General features: G+C 37.9%; 1 protein-coding gene across 4 annotated transcripts in view; it reads left to right on the top strand.

The window, feature by feature from the left end:
- The first annotated feature begins 1,286 nt into the window (after positions 1 to 1,286).
- MTF2 (metal response element binding transcription factor 2) overlaps positions 1,287 to 20,576 on the top strand; it is a 59,774-nt gene continuing 40,484 nt past the window's right edge. Inside the window, exon 1 of one of the 4 annotated variants that reach the window (XR_004289900.1) lies at positions 1,287 to 1,597. Coding sequence is in view for 2 of the 4 variants with exons in the window: in XM_032361615.1 (XP_032217506.1) it covers positions 1,593 to 1,597 (5 nt within the window). In the remaining 2 variants the exon portion in view is untranslated. The remainder of the gene's footprint in view (positions 1,598 to 20,576) is intronic. The other 3 variants (XM_032361615.1, XM_032361617.1, XM_032361614.1) reach the window with 3 other exon arrangements.

Below are 20,576 nucleotides of genomic sequence, written 5' to 3'. Positions count from 1 at the left end.
TGAGCAACTGAACTACTGAAGATGTTTAAGTTGTGGCTTGATGACCCCTTGAGAGAAACACTGAGAACTTAGACCAAATGTTCTCCAGAACTTATGTTCTATGATTAGGCTTTGCTGCACAGCAAATATATCCATTTGTGTAATATCTTTATTCATTTGTGAACTGTATCTACTTTTTTTAAGTCAAAACTCTTCTCAACCAAAAGTGTTAAGGGCTTGGAAGAGGAATTTATGAGAAACTACTTTATAATAGAATTCAGAGAAAGTGAAACTTGAAAGGTAGCAGACGCTGTATTCAGACAGACTTAAATTTGATTAGAATTATTAGGAGAAGCAAAGGAGTAGAAAGTATGACTAAAATATTTAAAATGTTGAATGGTTTGGATAGAACAAATATTTATTTGCCAAATCCTGAGATTATGGGCGGGAGAATCGTTTTTGAAATGTGAGCAAAGTGAGTTTAGGCCCAAGATGTACTTCTTCTGAGAGAAAAGAAACCTGTATTAATTTATCCTTGTATTAATTATACCTGTTATATAATGAGACAAAAACATAAAATAATCTTAAAATTAAAAATATATATTTTGACAAAATTATGAACAAAGGTACCCCAGGTGGCTACTAGGAGGAGTTGGGTTGTATAACTAAGCATGCCTTTCCAGTTTGTCACATGGACTTCCGGTCGGCAGCAGAATATTGGCAGGCTAAGGGTTTGCCCTAATATGAGAAAAGTTTTGTATTCCTAAAATAAATCACTTTGCAAGGTATTATTCTCAGATTTCATCACAATTAGGAATGATTGCAAAGCAGGTACACAGAAAAACTTTCACCGTCAAGGAAAAAAAAATTCCGAAAATCTTCTACGCAAGGCGCTCCTGATAAGGAATTTGGGACTGGACTATAATTGCAGAGCAAAATTTAATTCTGACATCCAGGGTCTCCTCGGTGAAGGAAATTCGAACAGCAGGCCTCCAGGTAAAGACAGAAGAAACGTGTTTTATCTAAGATAATGAAAGTAAGTCGGCAAGACCAGATATAGAGCGCACTGCTGCATTTTTCCGGAAATAAAAAATGCACAACGCAGACTGGACACGACACTTTCCTTTACAAGAGAAACAGCAGTAACACAGCATACGGACAGGAACGCAGCGATCACTATTGTGTTAGCGCCGGCGGCGGAAGGACTTACTCCCACCGCTACGTGAAAGAGTCCTTCTTTGTTCAGCTTCGGCCAGGGACGCAGAGCGCCGTGTTCTTCCGCGCTTGCTGCACAGTCCCCGCCCACTCGCTGCCCTGGAGAGCTGCCATTCGGCACCAGAGTCGCTCCGCGCACCCAGAATGCACCGGCGGTCCGCGGGAAACCAAAATGGCGAAGGGCTGTAAAGAAGTGGGCTGTGTTTGAGGCCGGTGTAAGAAGGCTCACTCTGCTCTCAACCCTCGTCCCCAGGACCTCGGTTTGCGCGTGTGCATGTGCGGGGTGCCCGGTGGGGCGGGTGCCCAGTAAGTGCTTGGACTCGCAGGGGAAGCGCCCAAGGGGACGTGATTGGTTGTTTTTTCCTGTATGAAGCGGTTGGCACCACTGAAGTGACCGAATGAGGTGAGAGACCTTGGCCTGGGAACCACGCTCTTCCGGAGGAGGTGGGGGTGGGGGGGAGAAGGAAGAAAGGAAGCAAGTATAAAAGGGAAAGATGGAGGATCGAAGTGGGGGTGGGATCTCCAGTGTGTGTATGTGGGTCCCTTGCATTTATGTATATGTTGAAAAGGATGGATAGAATGGTGTGGTCATTTAGGTGTTGGATAAAATAGGGAGCGAGCAAGGCATTGGGGAAGTCGGTTGGAGGACCAAGATGAAACGTTGAGACGGGGAAGCTGTGTTTGGAGGGGCAGGAAGGAACCTGGGGGCGGGAGACGGTTGGAGGGGCAGGATGAACCTGGTGATGAGGGGGTGGGGAACCGAGGGGAGGAGCCGTTAGGAAATGCGGACTGAGGGAGACGTGGGGAGCTGAATGAAGGTGCTGCCTGGGACCTTAGGGGGCGCAAAGGGAAGTAGCAGCTTGGAACCCGAGGGTGGTGGAATTGTATGGAATTGGAGTAAGGGGCTGAGTAGAAGGGCAGGATGGAGTACTTGGGTAGGGGAAATACTAAGTTGAGCCTGGAAGCAAACCCTGAAAGCTTTAAAGGGGTGAAAGGGGAGGGAAAATGTGAGGTGGCAGAGAGACACCTAGTATTTGGAGCGGACAATGAAATCTAACTCATCCCTCCTCGGATGTAGATATGTATTATTCATTTTTACAACTGAGGTAATTACGGTTCAAGGGATTTTAACTGATTTGCCAAGATTTCTTAACATATTTTGGTAGTGCCAGAACTCTTAACTCTGAGTGTGTGTTTTACAATCTGGTGTCTTTGGTTGCTAGATTTTTTTTTTTTCTTTTTTTGGAAGCAACTGGAGGGAACAGATGGATTTATCGGGGTGATCTGACGAACAGTGAGGGTTAGTGAACAATGGAAAAGGGATATGGAATGTTATTCTATTCTTTAAAACATTTAACTTACGTTAAAGTTAGACCCATTTACAAATAAAAATATGCAGACCTAGCTAGGCCTGTCTGTGTATAACGTCAGAAAATACCGTATGAGGTCAGTACAGAACTAGAAATATGTAAATAGTGCCTGAATTAATTTGACTTCAGATGCTGCGATAGTAACTTTCTCCTGCAGCATTGATTCCATGCGACCCTTCTGTATAGGTTGCTTACACGCTGGTTTCAATTTCCATGTTTTCATTTTCTCTTGAGAATTCCTTTTTTGTGTTGTTTTGTTTTGGGCAGTAGATTGCAAAGACTGAATCTGAAAGTATTTTATAAGGGTAAAGTAAAATGTACTTATATTTTTAAGTGACCTTTTCAAAGGCTTGAAAATGCTTTACATGGAGCCATTTTGACTCACAGCTTTAGGTGCCCAGTAATTTTGGCAGGGAAGGAGTTGATTTTAAATTTCTTAATATAGAACATTTCATTCTTGATATTTAGAATGTTATTGACACTCCAGACATTTGCAGTTATAGCTTGATAGGGAATACAAGGTGAAATGGTTTTTGTTTTTTTAGGTTCCTAAATATAAAAGCATATTCGAATTCACATTTTAAGTTTGCTCACCTTCAGGTATTTTTTTAAGTGCTAAAAATATTCTAAAATATTTGAATTAAGAGTGCACCTGTTTCCTGATGCTGCATATTCATGTTAATGGCATTAACGGAAATCTGTACCTACCTATCAGGATGAAATACACAATTTTAGAACTAGAAGTGTAGAAGTCATCCAGTTAAACTTTTTTCTGGATGAAACAAAATATATTTAGTGATGTTTTTAATTATGCTGGTTGCTGCAAAGCTCAGTTTGGAAAGCGATTTTATTCTGTGTATTTTGGTGTGGGTCATAAATTTTTTGATGTTGTTGATTTATAAATACACCTTTCATTAGATCCTTGACTGAAAGGGTAATTTGCTTTATTCTTATTTCAGCATAATCTTTATATCTGGCTTTAGGAAACTGGTGATATAGTAATAATCTATTTTAACAGATAGGGAAATATGCACCTGAGTTGTTGTCATAGCCAATATCTGTAGCTGGGTGGTTCTGGAAGTAAAATTGAACTGTTTTAATTAGTCTGGACTTCATGAATAGTATTCTTTGGTTGATATTTTTATGCTTTGTTTTCCTTGTTTTTCAGGGTTTATTGCATTAAAATGCAGTATAACAACCCTAAATTAGAATGTATAAATTTCTGGGGCACCTGGGTGGCTCAAGTTAAAGCCTCTGCCTTCAGTTCAGGTCATGATCTCAGGGTCCTGGAATCGAGCCCTGCATCAGGCTCTCTGCTCAGTGGGGAGCCTGTTTTCTCCTCTCTCTCTCCCTGCCTCTCTTCCTACTTGTGATCTGTCAAATAAATAAATAAAATCTTAAAAAAAATGTATAAATTTCTGTGTGGGTATTTTTTATGTATTGGTGTAGTGCTTTTCAATAGAATTTTCTGCACTGATGGCAGTGTACTGTATCTCATCTATCCACTGTGGTAGCCAAAGCCGCATGTGGATGTTGAATACTAGACATATAGCTGGTGTGACTGAGAACTAGATTTATAATTCAACTAATTAGAACTAAATTTTAAATGGCCATATGTAGCTAGTGGCTGCTGTATTAGACAGCATAGTATTGGGTTACTGCATTTATTTATTAAGAATTGTCACATCTAGGGGTGCCTGGTTGGCTTAGTAGGTTACTCCTCTGCCTTTGGCTCAGTTCATGATCTCAGGGACCTGGGATCGACCCCACCCCCCCACCCCCGCCAGCCTCTCTGTGTACTTGGTGATCTTTCTCCCTTTGTCAAATTAAAAAAAAAAAATTGTCACATCTAATAATCATGGAAACCACAGGAACCCAAGGGTAAGGAACTATCTTGGAACTAAGAATTGAAATTCTTTTTGTACATTTTTAAGGTAAAGTATTCTTCATTTGTGCCTCACACCTAGTTTTCTGTCATATCTCTACAAAAGAATGAAGAAGGTAGCAACTTCTCTGATCTTTTTTTAATTTTTTTAAAGATTTTATTTATTTACTTGCAAGTGAGCATGGTGGAGGGAAGATGTGATGGGGGGATGTGGGGGGAGATGTGACAGAGGGAGAGGAAGAAGCAGACTCTCCACTGAGCACAGAGCCCAGCTCAGGGCTCCCTACCAGGACCCTGATAATGACCTGAGCCAAGTCAGAGGCTTAAATGACTGAGCCATCCAGGTGCCCCTTCTCTGATCTTTTAATATATGATTCTGTTTCCTTTGTCAAACAACAGCAAAGATCGATGTTAAGAAAGTTAGTTTACATTTTTTTTTTAAAGATTTTATTTGTTTATTTGACAGAGATCACAAGTAGGCAAAGAGGCAGGCAGAGAGAGAGGGGGAAGCAGGCTCCTTGCCGAGTAGAGAGCCCAATGCGGGGCTCAGTCCCAGGACCCTGAGATCATGACCTGAGCCGAAGGCAGAGGCTTAACCCACTGAGCCACCAAGGCGCCCCTACATTGTTATTTTTAAACAATTACTTGTTTTTTTTAATATATCAGTTAAACTTTTTATTAAGGAAAATTTAGAAGTCATGTACTAAGGGAACAGAATAGTATAAACTTTTTTGTATCCATGCTTGTTTCATCTGTATCTCTATGCACTCACCACTCCTCTCCGTTGTTTTTGTTATTTTAAAAAGCTTTTTAAGGTAAAATTTACATACATTAACTGTATACTTTGTCAATGACTTTATTGAGGTAATTAATCTATCATTTATATAGCTCACTTGTTTGTGCCCTTTTAAGGTAAAATTTACTGATTTTTTTTTTTTTTTTTTTAGTATATTCACAGGGTTGTGCAACCATCACCATTATCTAATTTCAGGACATTTTCATCAGCCCAAAATGAAAATCTAACCATTAGCAGTCACTTTTCCATTATTCCCTCCCACTACCCCTGGCAACCTCTAACCAATCTTCTGTGTTTATATTTTGCCTATCCTGGACATTTCATGTAAATGGAACCATATAATATGTGGCCTTTTGTGTCTGGCTTCTTTCACCTAGCATAATGTTTTCAGATACATCCATGTTATAGCATGTATCATTCCTTTTTAAGGCCAAAATATGTTTCTTTGTATGGATATATATTTCATTTTGTTAATCTATTTATTAGTTGTTGGGCATTGGTTGTTTCCACTTTTTGCAGTTAATACTTTTTTATTTGCAGCGAATGTTCATTACTGGATTTGTGTGGATATGTGGTTCATTTCTCTTGGGTACATATCTAGGAGTGGAACTGCTGGGTCAGGTGACACCTCTGTATTTAACATTTCAAAAACTGCCAAACTGTTTTCCAAAGAGCCTACACCTTTTTGCAGTCTCACCAGCAGCTCTGAGGGTTCTAGTTTCTCTACATCCTTACCAGTACTTGTCTGTCTTTTGGTTATAAGCATTCTAGTGGGTGTGCAGTTGTATCTCATTGTGGATTTGGTTTGCATTATCCTGATGACTAGTGATGTTGAGCACCTTTTCCATGTAGTTATTGGCCTTTTTTATACCTTTGGAGAATGGTCTATTTAGGTGCTTTGCCCATTTAAAAAATTGGATTATTTATGTTTTCATTGTTGAGTTGTAAGCATTGTTTATGTGGTTTGGATAGAAGTCCCTTATCAGATGTGTGGTTTGCAACTTTTTTCTCCTGTTCTTCAAGTTCTTTCATTTGATGATGTCTTGTGATGCACAGAAGGCTTTAATTTTGATGAAGTCTAATTTGTCCTTTTTTTTTGTTATGCTTTGCTTTTTTTTTTTTTTTAAAGGTTTTATTTATTTATTTGACAGAGAGCAAAAGCCTGGGGAGCACCAAGCAGAGGGGGAAGGAGAGGCAGGCTCCCTGCTGAGCAGGGAGCTGGATGCGGATGTGGGGCTTACGCTTTTGATGTTATATCTAAGAAAATGTTGCCTAACACAGGGTAACACAGATTTACTCCTATGTTTTTTTCCAAGAATTACGTAATTTTAGGGGTGCCTGGGTGGCTCAGTTGGTTGAGTGTCTGCCTACGGCTGGGGTCATTGAGCCCTGCATTGGGCTCCCTGCTTAGTGGGGAGCCTGCTTTTCCCTCTCTTCTCTGCCTCTCCCTCCAATTTGTGCGCTCTCTCGCTCACTCTGTCTCTCAAATAAATAAAATATTTTAAAAAAGAATTATATAATTTTAGCTCTTAAATTTAATCTTTGCCCCATTTTTAGTTAATTTTTAAAAAAATATTTATTTTATAGACAGAGATTTCAGGCAGGCCTAGAGGCAGGCAGGGAGAGAGGATGAAGCAGTCTCCCTGCTGAGCAGAGAGCATGATGTGGGTCTCCATCCCAGGACCCTGACACCATGACCTGAGCCGAAGGCAGAGGCTTTAACCCACTGAGCCACCCAGGCGCCCCTGGAGTTAATTTTTGTATGTGGTGTGAAGTAGGTGTCCAGCTTCCTTTTTTTTTTTTTTAGGTGCAAATGCCAATTTCCCTGAACCATTTGTTAAAAAGACTCTTCTTTCCCATTGTACTGTTTTGACAGTCTTTTCAAAGACCTTACATAAATGTAAGGATTTGTTTTCAGATTATGAATTTTATTCCACTTATGTGTCCTTATGCTTGCATAATAATGTCTTGATTACTGTTACTTTGTATTAACTTTTAAAATGGGGACGTACGAGTCCTTTGGTTTTCTTCTTTTTCAGTATTATTTGGGTATTCTGGGTTTCTTGTTCTTCTATATGAATATTAGGAGCAGTCTGTCAATTTTTGCAGAACAGGTGCAGCTGGGGTTTTGGTAGATATTGTAATGAATCTGTAGATGGACTTGGGAAATAATTGCCATCTTAAGAATGTTAACATCCAGAAACATGGGATAATTTCTTTCCAATTATGTAGGTTTTATTTAATTGCTTTCTTTGTTGTGTAGTTTTCATTGTACAAGCCTTACTTTTTTTTTTTTAATTATTATTTATTTACAGACAGAGATTACAAGTATGCGGAGAGGCAGGCAGAGAGGTGGGGTGGGGGAAGCAGGCTCTCCGCTGAGCAGAGAGCCCGATATGGAGCTTGATCCCAGGAGCCCCAAGCCTTACATTTTTTTGTTGTCAGATTTATTCCTAAGTATTTTGTTCTTTTTTGGTGCTATTGCAAATGAAACTTTTTCCTTAATTTCATTCAGATTATGCATTGGTAGCATGTAGAAATGCATTTGATTGTTGCATATTAATCTTGTATTCTGCAACTTTGTTGATCTGGTTTATTCTAGTAGGGTTTATGGTGTGTGTGGATTCTGAATCATTTTTTCAATTTTGTAGCACAGCTTCCTCACAGTGTCAATTTGGTTTCGTCTTGAGTATTGGTAACAGTATTTCTTAAGCAAATCTATATGAGAATTGAAGTAATTATATAAAAATTGGTGCTGGGCTATACTGCAGATTTTTCTTTAACTCAAACAGGTCTATTCTTGATTCTCAGTTTGGGAAACCAGCTGAACATGTCTGATTTACTGTGTACCGCACCCCAAAACCATTTGGTGTCTGTATGGATAAAGGATGCCTCAGTATTTTCTTTAGTATTTCCTCCCCATTGGCTGTGAACACCATTTCTCTATGTTTTGATGCTGATGCTCTTAGTGTATTCGTATGTATTGGCAATGAGGAGTACTTTACTCATACTGCCTGGCTAGTTGGTGACTATTTCACCAGTTATAACACAGATCTACATTTCATAGAGTTAAAATGTGAAAATTGTCCTTTAGTTAATGACTTATCTGGGCAGTAGGACCAACAGTTGGAGCTGTTTAGGTGAACGAGTGATTAAAGCAGGTTTTCTATACTGCAGACTGAAAGTGCATGGGTTGGTAGCAGAAAGATCAGTTAGGGAAGTATATGGTAGTAGTGCAGGCAAGAGCTGAGCTGATAATGACCTGAAATCCTGAAATAAGGTAGTGGTTGTAGGGATTTTTGAGAGGTGATCTTTAAGGAATACTTAGGACTTGGTGAATATTTGGAGGGTCAGGAAGAGGGAAGAATCAAATAATAGTTTTTAGATTAAGAACTCATGAGACAATAATGGCATTAACTTAGTAGAGGCATTAACTGGAGAAAGAGGAGGAATTTGAAGAAGATGTCAGTTTTGTTAAGGTAAAGGTTCTTGGGGAATCCAGGTTGAGATGTCTAGTGGGAAATTGGCAGTAAGAGTCTGAAGCTTGTGAGACAGGATGGGGCTGGAGATGTAGAAGTTGTTAACAGATAAAAATTAAGTGAAGTAAGGTAGCGTCCTAGGATTGAGTCCTGAATAGGCTCCCTGCTCATTGGGGAGTCTGCTTCTCCCTCTTCCCTGCTCATGGTCTGTCTCACATGCTCTCCCCGCCCCCCCAAATAAATAATGTCTTTTTAAAAAAATTAAGTGAGGCATTAGGAGAACATTAAGACAAGCAGAACATGTAGGACAAAAGAAGGGAAGACCACTCCCAATGTTAAAGGGTTGGCAGGGGAGGAAGAGTCAGTATGGAGACATCAGAAGGGAGGCAGAAGAGTCACTTTATAGGTGATAAAATTCTCAGGAACCAGAGAAAATGAATTTAAAGAAAAAGGTCATGACCATCAGTTATTACACAAAGATGGAGTATGGTGAGAACTGAAATTAGAGCATTGTCTGGTATTTGGTCATTTGGAGGTCTTTGATGTAATTGTTAAAAGTAATCAGGACAGTCAATTTGTAATGGTTAAGTGGAATGTATTTTTAAAATTTTATTGGTGAAATAAGGAGAAAATTGTAGGAATAATTTGTAAGAACTGTTTTTGTTTTTAATTTGACTTTGGTTATGGCATATTTACATCATGCAAAATTAAGATTTAAAATAAAGCAGGTAATTGATAAAGTGAGATTACTCTCTAATAATGAAGAAAAGAGGTATGTCTTCTTCACAGAAGTGAATTAGGTAAGTGCTCTTTTGGATAGGTTTAGGGGAAGGATAAGTTGAGGAATTTCATGTTTGTAGCTCTGTTTTCTCTGAAATAAACCTCTGCCTTTGAGTGAAGAAGTTGCATGACCAATAGACCTTCTACCATGTTCCTGTTCTTGAAGGTTTGTACGTAACAAAAGTGATTTTTTAAAAGAAAATAATTTTTGTTGTGCATTAATAACTTCGCATGTATGTCTCAGTATAGCCCCTAAGCTTTTTGAAAAATATGTGTCAACTTTCTCCTGATTTCAAGTTCCCAGAGGCCAGGAGACCAGATCTTAATAATTTTGAACTTTCAGATCTCTGAGTGGCCAGCACATGTACCACTTAACTATTCCTGAGAGAGATTTTTGTTTCTTTTTTTCCCTTTAGAATTAGTTTTCTAATACCAAGGTGCTCTAAACATATAGGAACTAAATAAACCAATTTTCATTGAGAAGAGAGTGTCATTCCCTCCTGTCCTCAACATTAATCTTTTATGTGCTTGAACCCCTCTGTTGACTTTCTGAGGACTTTTTGATAGCAATCTGCACAAATTCTCCATTAGTAGGTAGATAGCATTTTATGCACCTCTGGTTAAGAGCACTTACCTACTGGAAAACGGTCAGCAAAATTAAAGGGCAACCTTTGGAATGGAACAAGATATTTGCAAATGATATATCTAATGAAGGGTCAGTATTCAAAAATCTATAGAGAACTTACCGAACTCAATACCTAAAAAACAAATAATCCAGTTAAGAAATGGGCAGGAGACATGAATAGACATTTTTCCAAAGAAGGACTATGGATGGCTTACAGACACGTGAAAAGATGCTCAACATCATTCATCATCTGGGAAATACAAATCAAAACTACAATGAAATACCACCTCACTCCTGTCAGAATGGCTAAAATTAACACTGTAGGAAACAACAGATATTGGCAAGAGTGGAGAGAAAGGGGGAACCCTTTTATACTCCTGGTAGGAATGTAAACTGATGCAGCCACTCTGGAACAGTATGGAGGTTCCTCAAAAAGCTAAAAATAGAACTACTTGAAGATCCAGCAAGTGCACTACTAGGTATTTACTCAGAGGATACAAAAACACTGATTTGAAGGGACACATGGACCCTGATGTTTATAGTAGCATCAGTAATAGCCAAATCATGGAAAGAGCCCAAATGTCCATCACCTGATGAATGGATAAAGAAGAGGTGGTGTTGTATGTGTTTGTACACACACACAGACAATGGAATATTACTTAGCCATAAGAAAGAATGAAATCTTGCCATATGCAATGATGTGAATGGAGCTGGAGTGTATTTTGTTAAGCAAAATAAGTCAGTCAGTGAAAGACAAATACCACATGATTTCACTCATATGAGGAGTTTAGGAAACAAAACAGATGAACATTGGAGAAAAAAAAATGAGAGAGGTGAACCATAAAACAGATTCTTAGCTATAGAGAACAAACTGAGGGTTGCTGGAGGGAAGGAAGATGGGGCACTTGCTGTGATGAGCACTGGGTGTTACTTGTACGTGATTAATCACTAAATTCTAGAAACTAATATACTGTTATGTTAACTAACTAAAATTTAAATAAAAACTTGAAACAAAACAAACAAGAGCATTTACCTGTTGCTGAAAATAGACTTATACTAAATTTCAAAATGTTCTCATAATACAGTTTTGGATCCTAACAGCATTACCTGTTAAACATAAATTAACATCAACAAATATCTGTTGGTTTCCACTCTTGAATATTGGTACTATATGCTATGGAGAATTCGTTTTCTTATTTGTTCAGCAAATATTATTGAGGACTTCCTATGTGGGACATTGTCTTAGATGCTAGAAATACATTGTTGAACAACATAGCCATTTACTCTGCCTTTGTGGGGTAAGCAGGATTTTGAAGGGGTCACACAAACCCACACACAGAACAAGTAAACACACAGCATCATCAGTTTCTTGTTTTTGCTAAAACTGTTTAACCTGACTTTAATCATGAGGAAACAATAAGACAAATCCAGAATGTGTAGCATGTAACCATTCAGCTTAGAAGTCAGAAGACAGTTGGTTTAAAAAAATACCCTGTTAAAATGAAACAAGGATACAGTTTAGATTAAAGGAAAGAGAAAAGACATGACAAAATACTTGGGTGAATTTTGACTGGATCCTAGATTTTGAAAAAAGCTTTAAAGAACATTTTTGTGTCAAATGGAGTATTTGGACTGTAGGCAGTAATATTAATGTTAAATTAGGCAGTATTATTAATGTTAAATTTTCTGGGTTTGATAATAGTCTTGGGGCTGTATGGGATTTGTCATTCATTCAGGGGTACATGCTGGTATTTATAGGTGAAGTGTCATTATGTATGCAACTTTCAGATGAATCAGCAAAAAATGTGTGTGTGTGTATGGGAGTGAGAGAATTGTGTAATATTAATTGCTGAATCTCGGTGAGTATATTGATGGTTACTTTTTTTCTGATTATATTTGGCAGTTTTCAAAATAAAGAGTGGAGAAAAATGTAGTTACAGGTTATGATTTTAAAGAACAAGAGTTCTCTCAGCTATACAGAGAATACTGTAGAGTTCAGCTACTTTAAAAGAGTTATTTAGAAGAGTTACTTAGAATGCATTACTTAACAGCATGCAAAGAATGCAGGAGTGGGGAAGGAAGTTTTGATAGTAGGCACGGTATCTATGGATGTCAGGGTGGGAAAGATCTTGGTTTTTGAAGAATTGAAAAAAGTCCTGTATGGCTAGATCTTAAGATGCCAAGATATATTTTACATTAGCTGCAAAACTTGTGATGCTGTATTTGTAGCCTTTTTAGCCTAGTAAATATCTTTTAAAAAATTCATTATGGAAAATTTATTTTTAATTAAAAAATTTAATTAAGTTTTTGTTTTAATTTCAGGATTGTTAACATACAGTATTATATTAGTTTCAGCTGTACAATATAGTGAGTCATTAATTTCATGTATCACCTAGTGCTCATCATGACAAGTGCACTCTTTAATCTCCATCACCTTTTTAATTCCCATCACCTATTTAACCCATCCTCCTACCCACCTCCCCTCTCCCCTCTGGTAACCATCAGTTCTCTATAATTAAGAGTCTCTTTTCTTGGTTTGTCTCTCTTTCTCTCTCTCTTTCTTCCTTTGCTCATTTGTTTGTTTCTTAAATTTCACAATTGAGTAAAATCATATGGTGTTTGTCTTTCTCTGACTGACTTTGCTTAGTATTATACTCTCTAGCTCCATCCATGTCCAGCATAGTAAATATTTTAGAATGTTTTAGTTTTGTTGTTTGAACTATTTATAAGGTCCTTTTGTATTTATCTGCATGCAGCTCTTAAGTGCAGAGCTTTGGAAAAATAAACTGCAGACAGATGTCCTTGAGTTTTTGTGTCAAAATAAGGGGCAGGCAGCTAGTTCTATCCTAGGAAACTTAACCGAGTTGAATCATCTCTAGAAATGACTTTCATTACTGGTAGACTTAAATTAGGCCAGTAAAAGCCTTGTGGCTAAATATGCTATGGGCAAGAGTCTTGATAATGGCAATGAATCTCATTTCACCAGTTGTTAAGTCTGACAATATTTTTGGCTTTGCCATTGTTTTTTATGACCAGTTCATAATCGGGATCCCAAATGACAAATACCGATAATAGCTTTGTCTAAGAGACAGTGTGGCTTGCTAGAGTTTACCACATATATTGAGTCAAGAGTTTGGGGTTGTAATCAGGCATTATCTGACATTTTTAGAACTTCAAGAGAGTGATTCTACTTCTGAGTTACATGTTTCTTTTTGGTTAAGGGGAATAATCTTCTCTCTTCCTGTCTTCTGACTTTGTTATTAGGAGAAAATGAGTTGTGAACACTCTTGAGAAAGTTAAACACTATGTAGTAAGGTGATGTTATTTTCAAGCACTTTTAATTTGTTTGCTCTGATATCCAAGATCCAGTTCATACTTCTAGGAATTGGAACGTTAAACTCTGGGGCAGAGTTAGTGACCTCAAGTAAGGATACCTCAGTTTTATTATTTCTTCCTCCCTGATCTGAGGACCAAATTCTGCAGGATTATAATTAAAATTTTGCACTTTCCATTCAGTTCATTTTCTCCTGATTTGTTAGTGTAGTTTCATTCATGTATTGTAATCAACCTGACCGGTTGTAGATTTGAATATTTGCAGTTATCTATGTTTTTATGTATATTATTGGCATTGTTGGTTTTGGTGTTTTAAATCTGTAGTTACCTGCTATCCATCACATATACAAGATAACTGGTCATCTCACAACTAATATATCGTCAGGAATCTGCAAACTGATATCATTAGCTAGTTCTAAATTCTCATTGTGGAGAGGTTTTGTTTTCTATTTGCACAAATAGTTCAGATGACTGTGGATTTGTGTTGAATAGGCTTAACCAGTTATCTTTTTAATCCAGTACATTCCTGAAATCTGATATTGTATCTGAGTGGTATTTCTGTGCCATTCTGAAAATACTTGATATGTTATATCTAACAGTATCATTTGTAATTTTTTACAAGTTAAAATATTTTCTGAGACGCCTGGGTGGCTTGGTTGGTTAAGTGTATGCCTTTGGCTTAGGTCATGACCAAGGTCCTGGGATGGAGACCCATGGTGGGCTCCCTGCTCAGTGGGGAGTCTGTTTCTCTTTCCCCCCTTCCCCTGACCCCTGCTCATGCTCTCTTGATCTCTCAAATAAACAAATAAAATCTTTTTAAAAAGTTACAGTCTTATATATTAAAAATTTTTGTGATCACAAAAATACTGTATACTTGTTGCGAAAGTCTAAATATACAGAAATGTTCTCTAAAGCTGAAATTTTATCATAGACTTTAAGTTATTTAGATATATTTTCTATAATTTCATGAAGAGAGCTAAAGCCACACTCATTGAAAGTGTAAACATCTTTGTCATTGCCTGACCTATTAGGTGGCTAAACTATTTTTAATTCTAGAGGTCTCAGGCTGAACTTGAGGTCTACGTGGAGACTGCTGGATTGCCTCTACTTTTAGTTTCAATTTTCAAGTGAGATGAAATTAAGTACAATTTTAAAAGACTTTTTGACTTTTGATTTCTACATGTAAATACATGAACAAATCTGGAGCTGTGTTTAGTAGAATATATGCACTCATAGGATTCATAGTAGAATATGTGCATTCATATTTGCTTGATGGATGAAGGACTTACTGACTGGTATGTATATTGTTAAATATAGGCTTTCACTAATTTATTCAAGAAATAATTACTAAGTACCTACTTTGTGGCAGACACTAAGAAAAGTTTTAGAGATCTAGTGATAAGCAAAATATTTTCTTTCAGTTGTAATTTGAAATGCAGTCAAATGTACATGAAGTCATTTAAGTTACACATTTCTAAAATATTGTTTGATTCAGCTTTTATTATACTTGTTACACAGAAGATTCTGAACTAATCATCAGTGTACGGAAGGAAGAGAGTAGGTTTCTTAGATTATGAATGTTTATGGTTAGGTTATTTTTCCTTTAGTTTCAGCGATTTCTTTGTTTTTGTAGCAACAGCTTTTATTAATGTTCAAATATTTCCCACCCCACAAACCTCCTTTGAGATCCTTAATGAGCCAAAATTTTAGAAAATGTAAGCTAAACTCATCCTATTAGTCTTTGCTTCTAAACCCTTTGGTCCCAGATGACTTTGGAGTTGTTAACTTCATTAAGCAGTTTATATTACTTATTTTACTTAACCTCTTAGGTACATACTACTGCCTCCTTTTTTTTTTTTTTTTTTTTTTAAAAAGATCTTATTTATTTATTTGACAGAGATACAGCGGGAGAGGGAACACAAGCACAAGGAGTGGGAGAGGGAGAAGCAGCCTTCCTACCGAACTGGGAGCCTCATGCAGGGCTGGATCCCAGAATCCCAAGACCCTGGGATCATGACCTGAGCCGAAGGCAGATGCTTACCTGACTGAGCCACCCAGGCACCTTTACTACCTCCTTTTTCTTAGTTTTCTTAGTGGTTGTTCCATGTTTTGTTTTGTTTTTTAAATGATACTCTTTTCTCTGAATTATCTTATTTATTTTTGTGGTGACTTCTTCCATCAGAGGATTTTTTTTGCCTGTCATTCCAATAAGAGTTTTCCACAGTTTCTCTGACTTGATTTTCATGAACCAAAATTGTCTTTGGCAGAGTGGAGATAGTGTACTGACATAGGGTTACCAGCTTTTTATTTTGGAAATTAAGAATGTTTTTAAAAACTACTGCTTAACTACCTTTGTTTCACTAAAGAAAAGGTATTAAGAGTGTAAGAAGGGTGTGCTCAGAATGCTGAACAGCTTATTATGGATTAATTTAACTCAGTATATTGTCTTTGTTTTTCCTTATGTTGCTATAGATTGACACAGATTTATGGACTTGATTAAATTTGAAAACCACTGCCATAAAACTGGTTTCTTGAGCTGATTGAGGGGGAGGTAGTAGGGCGTTCTTGTGGCCTAATGTTAGGGAAAAACTATAGTTTGTTTTAACATATCAAAGCTTCCCAGGTAGTTATGTGAAAAAGCCCCCTAGTTTACTCAGTATTGGAACGCCATTTCACTTAGTAAGTAAATTTTTTTTTAGATTAAAATATTACTTTCTAACTACTTAAAAAAATATATATTACTTTCTAAGAGTGTGAAACATCACGCTCTAGTTACGAAATTCTAAAAAGATACGGGTTTTTTAATATGTTCCCTCTATTTTTCTCAGAGGCACCAGCTTCTTTTTTTTTTTTTTTTTTTAAATTTTATTTATTTATTTGACAGAGATCACAAGTAGGCAGAGAGGCAGGCAGAGAGAGAGAGAGGAGGAAGCAGGCTCCCTGCCAAGCAGAGAGCCCGATGGGGGGCTCGATCCCAGGACCCTGGGATCATGACCCGAGCCGAAGGCAGAGGCTTTAACCCACTGAGCCACCCAGGCGCTCCGAGGCACCAGCTTTTTAACTCTCTGCTGTTTCTTTGTATTTTTTGAGTTTTTTAAAAAAGATTTTTGTTTATTTATTTGACAGAGAGATCACAAGAGATCACAGAGAGGCAGGTAGAGAGAGGGGGAAGCAGGCTCCCCACTGAGCCGAGAGCCCGATGCTCTATGCTAGGGCCCTGGGATCATGACCCAAGCTGAATGCAGAGGCTTAACCCACTGAGCCACCCAGGCACCCCTGTTTCTTTGTATTTTTAAGTAAGCATTGCATTGTTTGATTCATCAATTTTGGACTTTTTTTCAGTAATATTAGATGAGGAATTTCTCTGATAGCCTCTTCAAGTTTTTTAATATGCTTATATAAAAAATTTCCTTTGTGTGATTATATAAACATTGATAAATTGATAGAATATTGATATGGCAAAGTAATGGGTTAGGGTTAAATGAATTATTGCATGCAGAATTCTTAGAACCATGCTAAACATTTTTTAGTTGTTTTTAGCTATTATTTCTGGGATTACATTTCTTCCACAACTGGATTTAAAATTTGCCTCATTAAAAAATAGAATGTGCTTAGTTTTCTTTGAACACTGAAATCTTCACACATCTTTCCACTGTTCTGTAAAATGTCTTGAGTGTGCTTTTCCACACTATCTGTCCTGTAATTTATCAGTTACATTTATTTTTCTTAGAGATATTCCCTTGGAGCTCTTCTGGATCTCTTCTCTAATCTGTACTTGCTCTCTGGACTTAACTGCACGATTTAGTCTTGGGGCTTGACTTCACAGTCACCCTGGGAATTCCTTTGTATCTCCCCATATTGATTCCTTTGCATCTCAGGTCTGCCTTTTTTTTTTTTTTCTTTTAAGAGATTTTATTTATTTATTTGGTGGGGGTGACGGAGAGCACAGAGGGAGAAGCAGACTCCCCACTGAGAGCTCAACACGGGGCTCCAGCCCAGGACCCCAAGATCATGACCTGAGCCGAAGGCAGATGTTTAACCAGCTGAGCCACTCAGGTGCCTCTCACGTCTGCCTTTTTGGTTTACCGCCTCTCTTTGGAATCTTCTATTAAGGCCCAAAGAGAGTGTGTTTGGGTGATAAATTTTCATAGACTTGTGATTCCATAAGTTTGTACATTATGGTATGTTTACCACAAGTGTAGCTACTGTCTGTCCCAATATATTGCAATTACAGTATCATTGACTGTAGTCCTTATGCTGTACCATGACTTATTTATTCCATAACTGAAAGCCTGTATCTCCTACTTCCCTTCACCCATTTTGCCCAGCCCCCACTCTTCCCCTCTGGGAACTATCAGTTTTTTTCTCTGTATCAATAGGTCTCATTCTTTTTTTTTTTTTTTTTTCCCCTCTTTTGGGGCGTAGGGAGAGGGAGAGAATCGTTAGCAGACTCCTTGCTGAGCACAGAGCCGGATGTGGGGCTCGATCTCAGGATCCTGAGATCATGAACTGAGCCAAGACCAAGAGTCAGATGTTTAACCAACTGAGTCACCCAGGTTTCCTGAAAGAGGGAGAATCTTAAGTAGGCTTCACACCCAGCATGGAGCTGGAGGTGGGACTCAGTCTCACACTGCTGAGATCATGACCTGAGCCCAAAATCAAGAGTCATAGGCTTAACCAACTGAGTCCCTTCCCTACCTTCTTCCGTCCTTTTGTCCTCCTCCTCCCTTACCCTCCCCTCTGCTCCACGTCCCTCCTCTCTTATAAGTGAAATCATACGGTATTTGTCTTTTTCTTTCTGACTTATTTCGTTTAGCAAAATCCCTGGAGATCCATGCATGTTGTCTCAGATGGCACAGTATTGACATTTTTATGGCTGTGTGTGTGTTTCACATTTTTATTGATTCATTTATTGATGGACATGGGTTGCTTCTGTATCTTGCTATTATAAATGATGCTTCAGTGAACATAGGGACACATAAATCTTTGAATTAGTGTTTTCTTTGAGTAAATACTCAGTAGTGGAATTACTGGATCATATGGTATTTCTATTTTTAATTTTTTGAGGAACAGCCATACTGTTTCCACAGTGGTGTACCAGTTTATGTTCCTACCAGTAGCTCATGAGGGCTCCTTTTCTCCACATTCTCCCCAACAGTTGTTATTTCTTGTGTTGCTGGGTTTTTTGTAAATAATTTTAGCCATTTTTAACAGATGTTAAGGTTATATCTCATTGTGATTTTGATTTGCATTTCCCTGATTAGGGATGTTGAGCATCCTTTAAAAATACATGTTTTAAATCTTTGTTACTTACCTCCCACCCATTTTTGGGGGGAGATTATTTGTGGAAGAAACCAGTCATTTTTTTTTTTTTTTAAGATTTTATCTATTTATTTGACAGACAGAGATCTACAAGTAGGCAGAGAAGCAGGTTGAAAGAGAGAGGAGGAAGCAGGCTCCCGAGCAGAGAGCCCGATGCGGGGCTCGATCCCAAGACCCTGGGATCATGACCCAAGCCGAAGGCAGAGGGTTTAACCCACTGAGCCACCCAGGCACCCTGAAACCAGTCATTTGACATATAAATTTCCCAGCTTGGATTTTGCCGATTACATCCCCGTTGTGCAATTGAACATCATTTCTCTGCATTTTCTATAAATTGGTGGCTAGATGTAGAAGCTTATTCCAGATTTCTTGCTTTTTTTTTTTTTTTTTTGACATGACTACTTCATAGATGTGGTATGTTCTCCCAAGAAGCATTCAGTAGTTCTTTCTCTTGTGCTTTTAGAAGCCACTGGTACTCAATACCTAGATCCGTTTATTCATTAGGTGTTGAAAAATGATTTTTTTAAAAGATTTATTTATTTGACAGAGATCACAAGTAGGCAGAGAGGCAGGTAGAGAGAGAGAGAGAGAGACAGGGAGAGAGAAGGAAGCAGGCTCTCTGCTGAGCAGAGAGCCCAATGCGGGCTCAATCCCAGGACCCTGGGATCATGACCTGAGCCAAAGGCAGAGGCTTTAACCCACTGAACCACCCAGGCACCTCTGAAAAATGATTTTTAAAACTTGAATATATAAAGAAAACCTTCCCCATTTTCAGTGGGCACTTCACCTATTCTCCTCTCTGTACTTTGTGTTTGTTTCCCTTGATTTGTCTTTGAATGAATAAACTTTTCATCTCCTGATACAATATACAGATAGTACAAATAGAAGATGTGACTAGGGATCCAACAGTCCTTTTATACAGACTTCCACGTATTACTCTATTCTTCGAGCTCACCTGACCTCTGTCTTCAGTCTGGTGCTGCCAATTCTTTAGTCTTTTGGGGCTCTGTGGGACAAGTGGGTTGCTTCTTAACATTCTTTTCTGCTGCGTGCTTAAGTTTAATCTTCCCCATTTTACTAGTGTTTATTATTCTTTCAGCTGCTTTCCATTTTCCTATATTGTGGTTTGGAGTTTCATGTATACTTTAGTATGATTGAAGATGGAGTGTGTTGTTGGTTTTTTTGTTGTTGTTGTTTTGTTTTGAGTATGTTTTTGTTTTAAGTTTTTTTTTTTTCTGTTTGTTTTAGCATGAGAAGGAGCAGAGAATCTTCACTTTGCTCTTTTATTGTAGTAAAGTTCTCATCCCGTTTCTCTTCTTATTTCTATCCAGGGCTTCAAATACCTTCACTATTTTTCTGACTTCAAGTCTTTACTTCCAAACCTGATTTTCTTTCTGAGCTGTGCATCTTTTTATCCAGCTACTTCCTAGATTTCCTGATTAATCTCCCCCAGATATTTGCCAGTTTTATCAGTTTTTTCAGTAGACCAAGATTTAGTGCCATTGGTTTTCTCTGTTGTATGCTTTTCTTTCATTGATTTTTTTTCCCTTTTACTTCTCTCCTCCTGCTCCCTTCAACATGAGATGGATACTTAATTTATTAACTTTAATTCTTTTTTTTTCTTTTCTTTCTTTTCCCCCTGGGATCTGTGCTCCAGGTTTTATATCCAACGGATGAAATAAAAATGACATCTAGGATTTTTCTTATTTCAATCCCTGGTGTGACCCTGTATTTACTACAGTGCCCCTTCCCCCTTTTTTTTTCATTTTTAAAATTGAGTTATAATTGACAT

This window comes from Mustela erminea, chromosome 10 (assembly GCF_009829155.1).
Source record: "Mustela erminea isolate mMusErm1 chromosome 10, mMusErm1.Pri, whole genome shotgun sequence".
Lineage (NCBI taxonomy): Eukaryota > Metazoa > Chordata > Mammalia > Carnivora > Mustelidae > Mustela > Mustela erminea.
The sequence above is the reverse complement of the archived record's forward strand: the minus strand, read 5'-3'. Positions and strand labels throughout refer to the sequence as shown.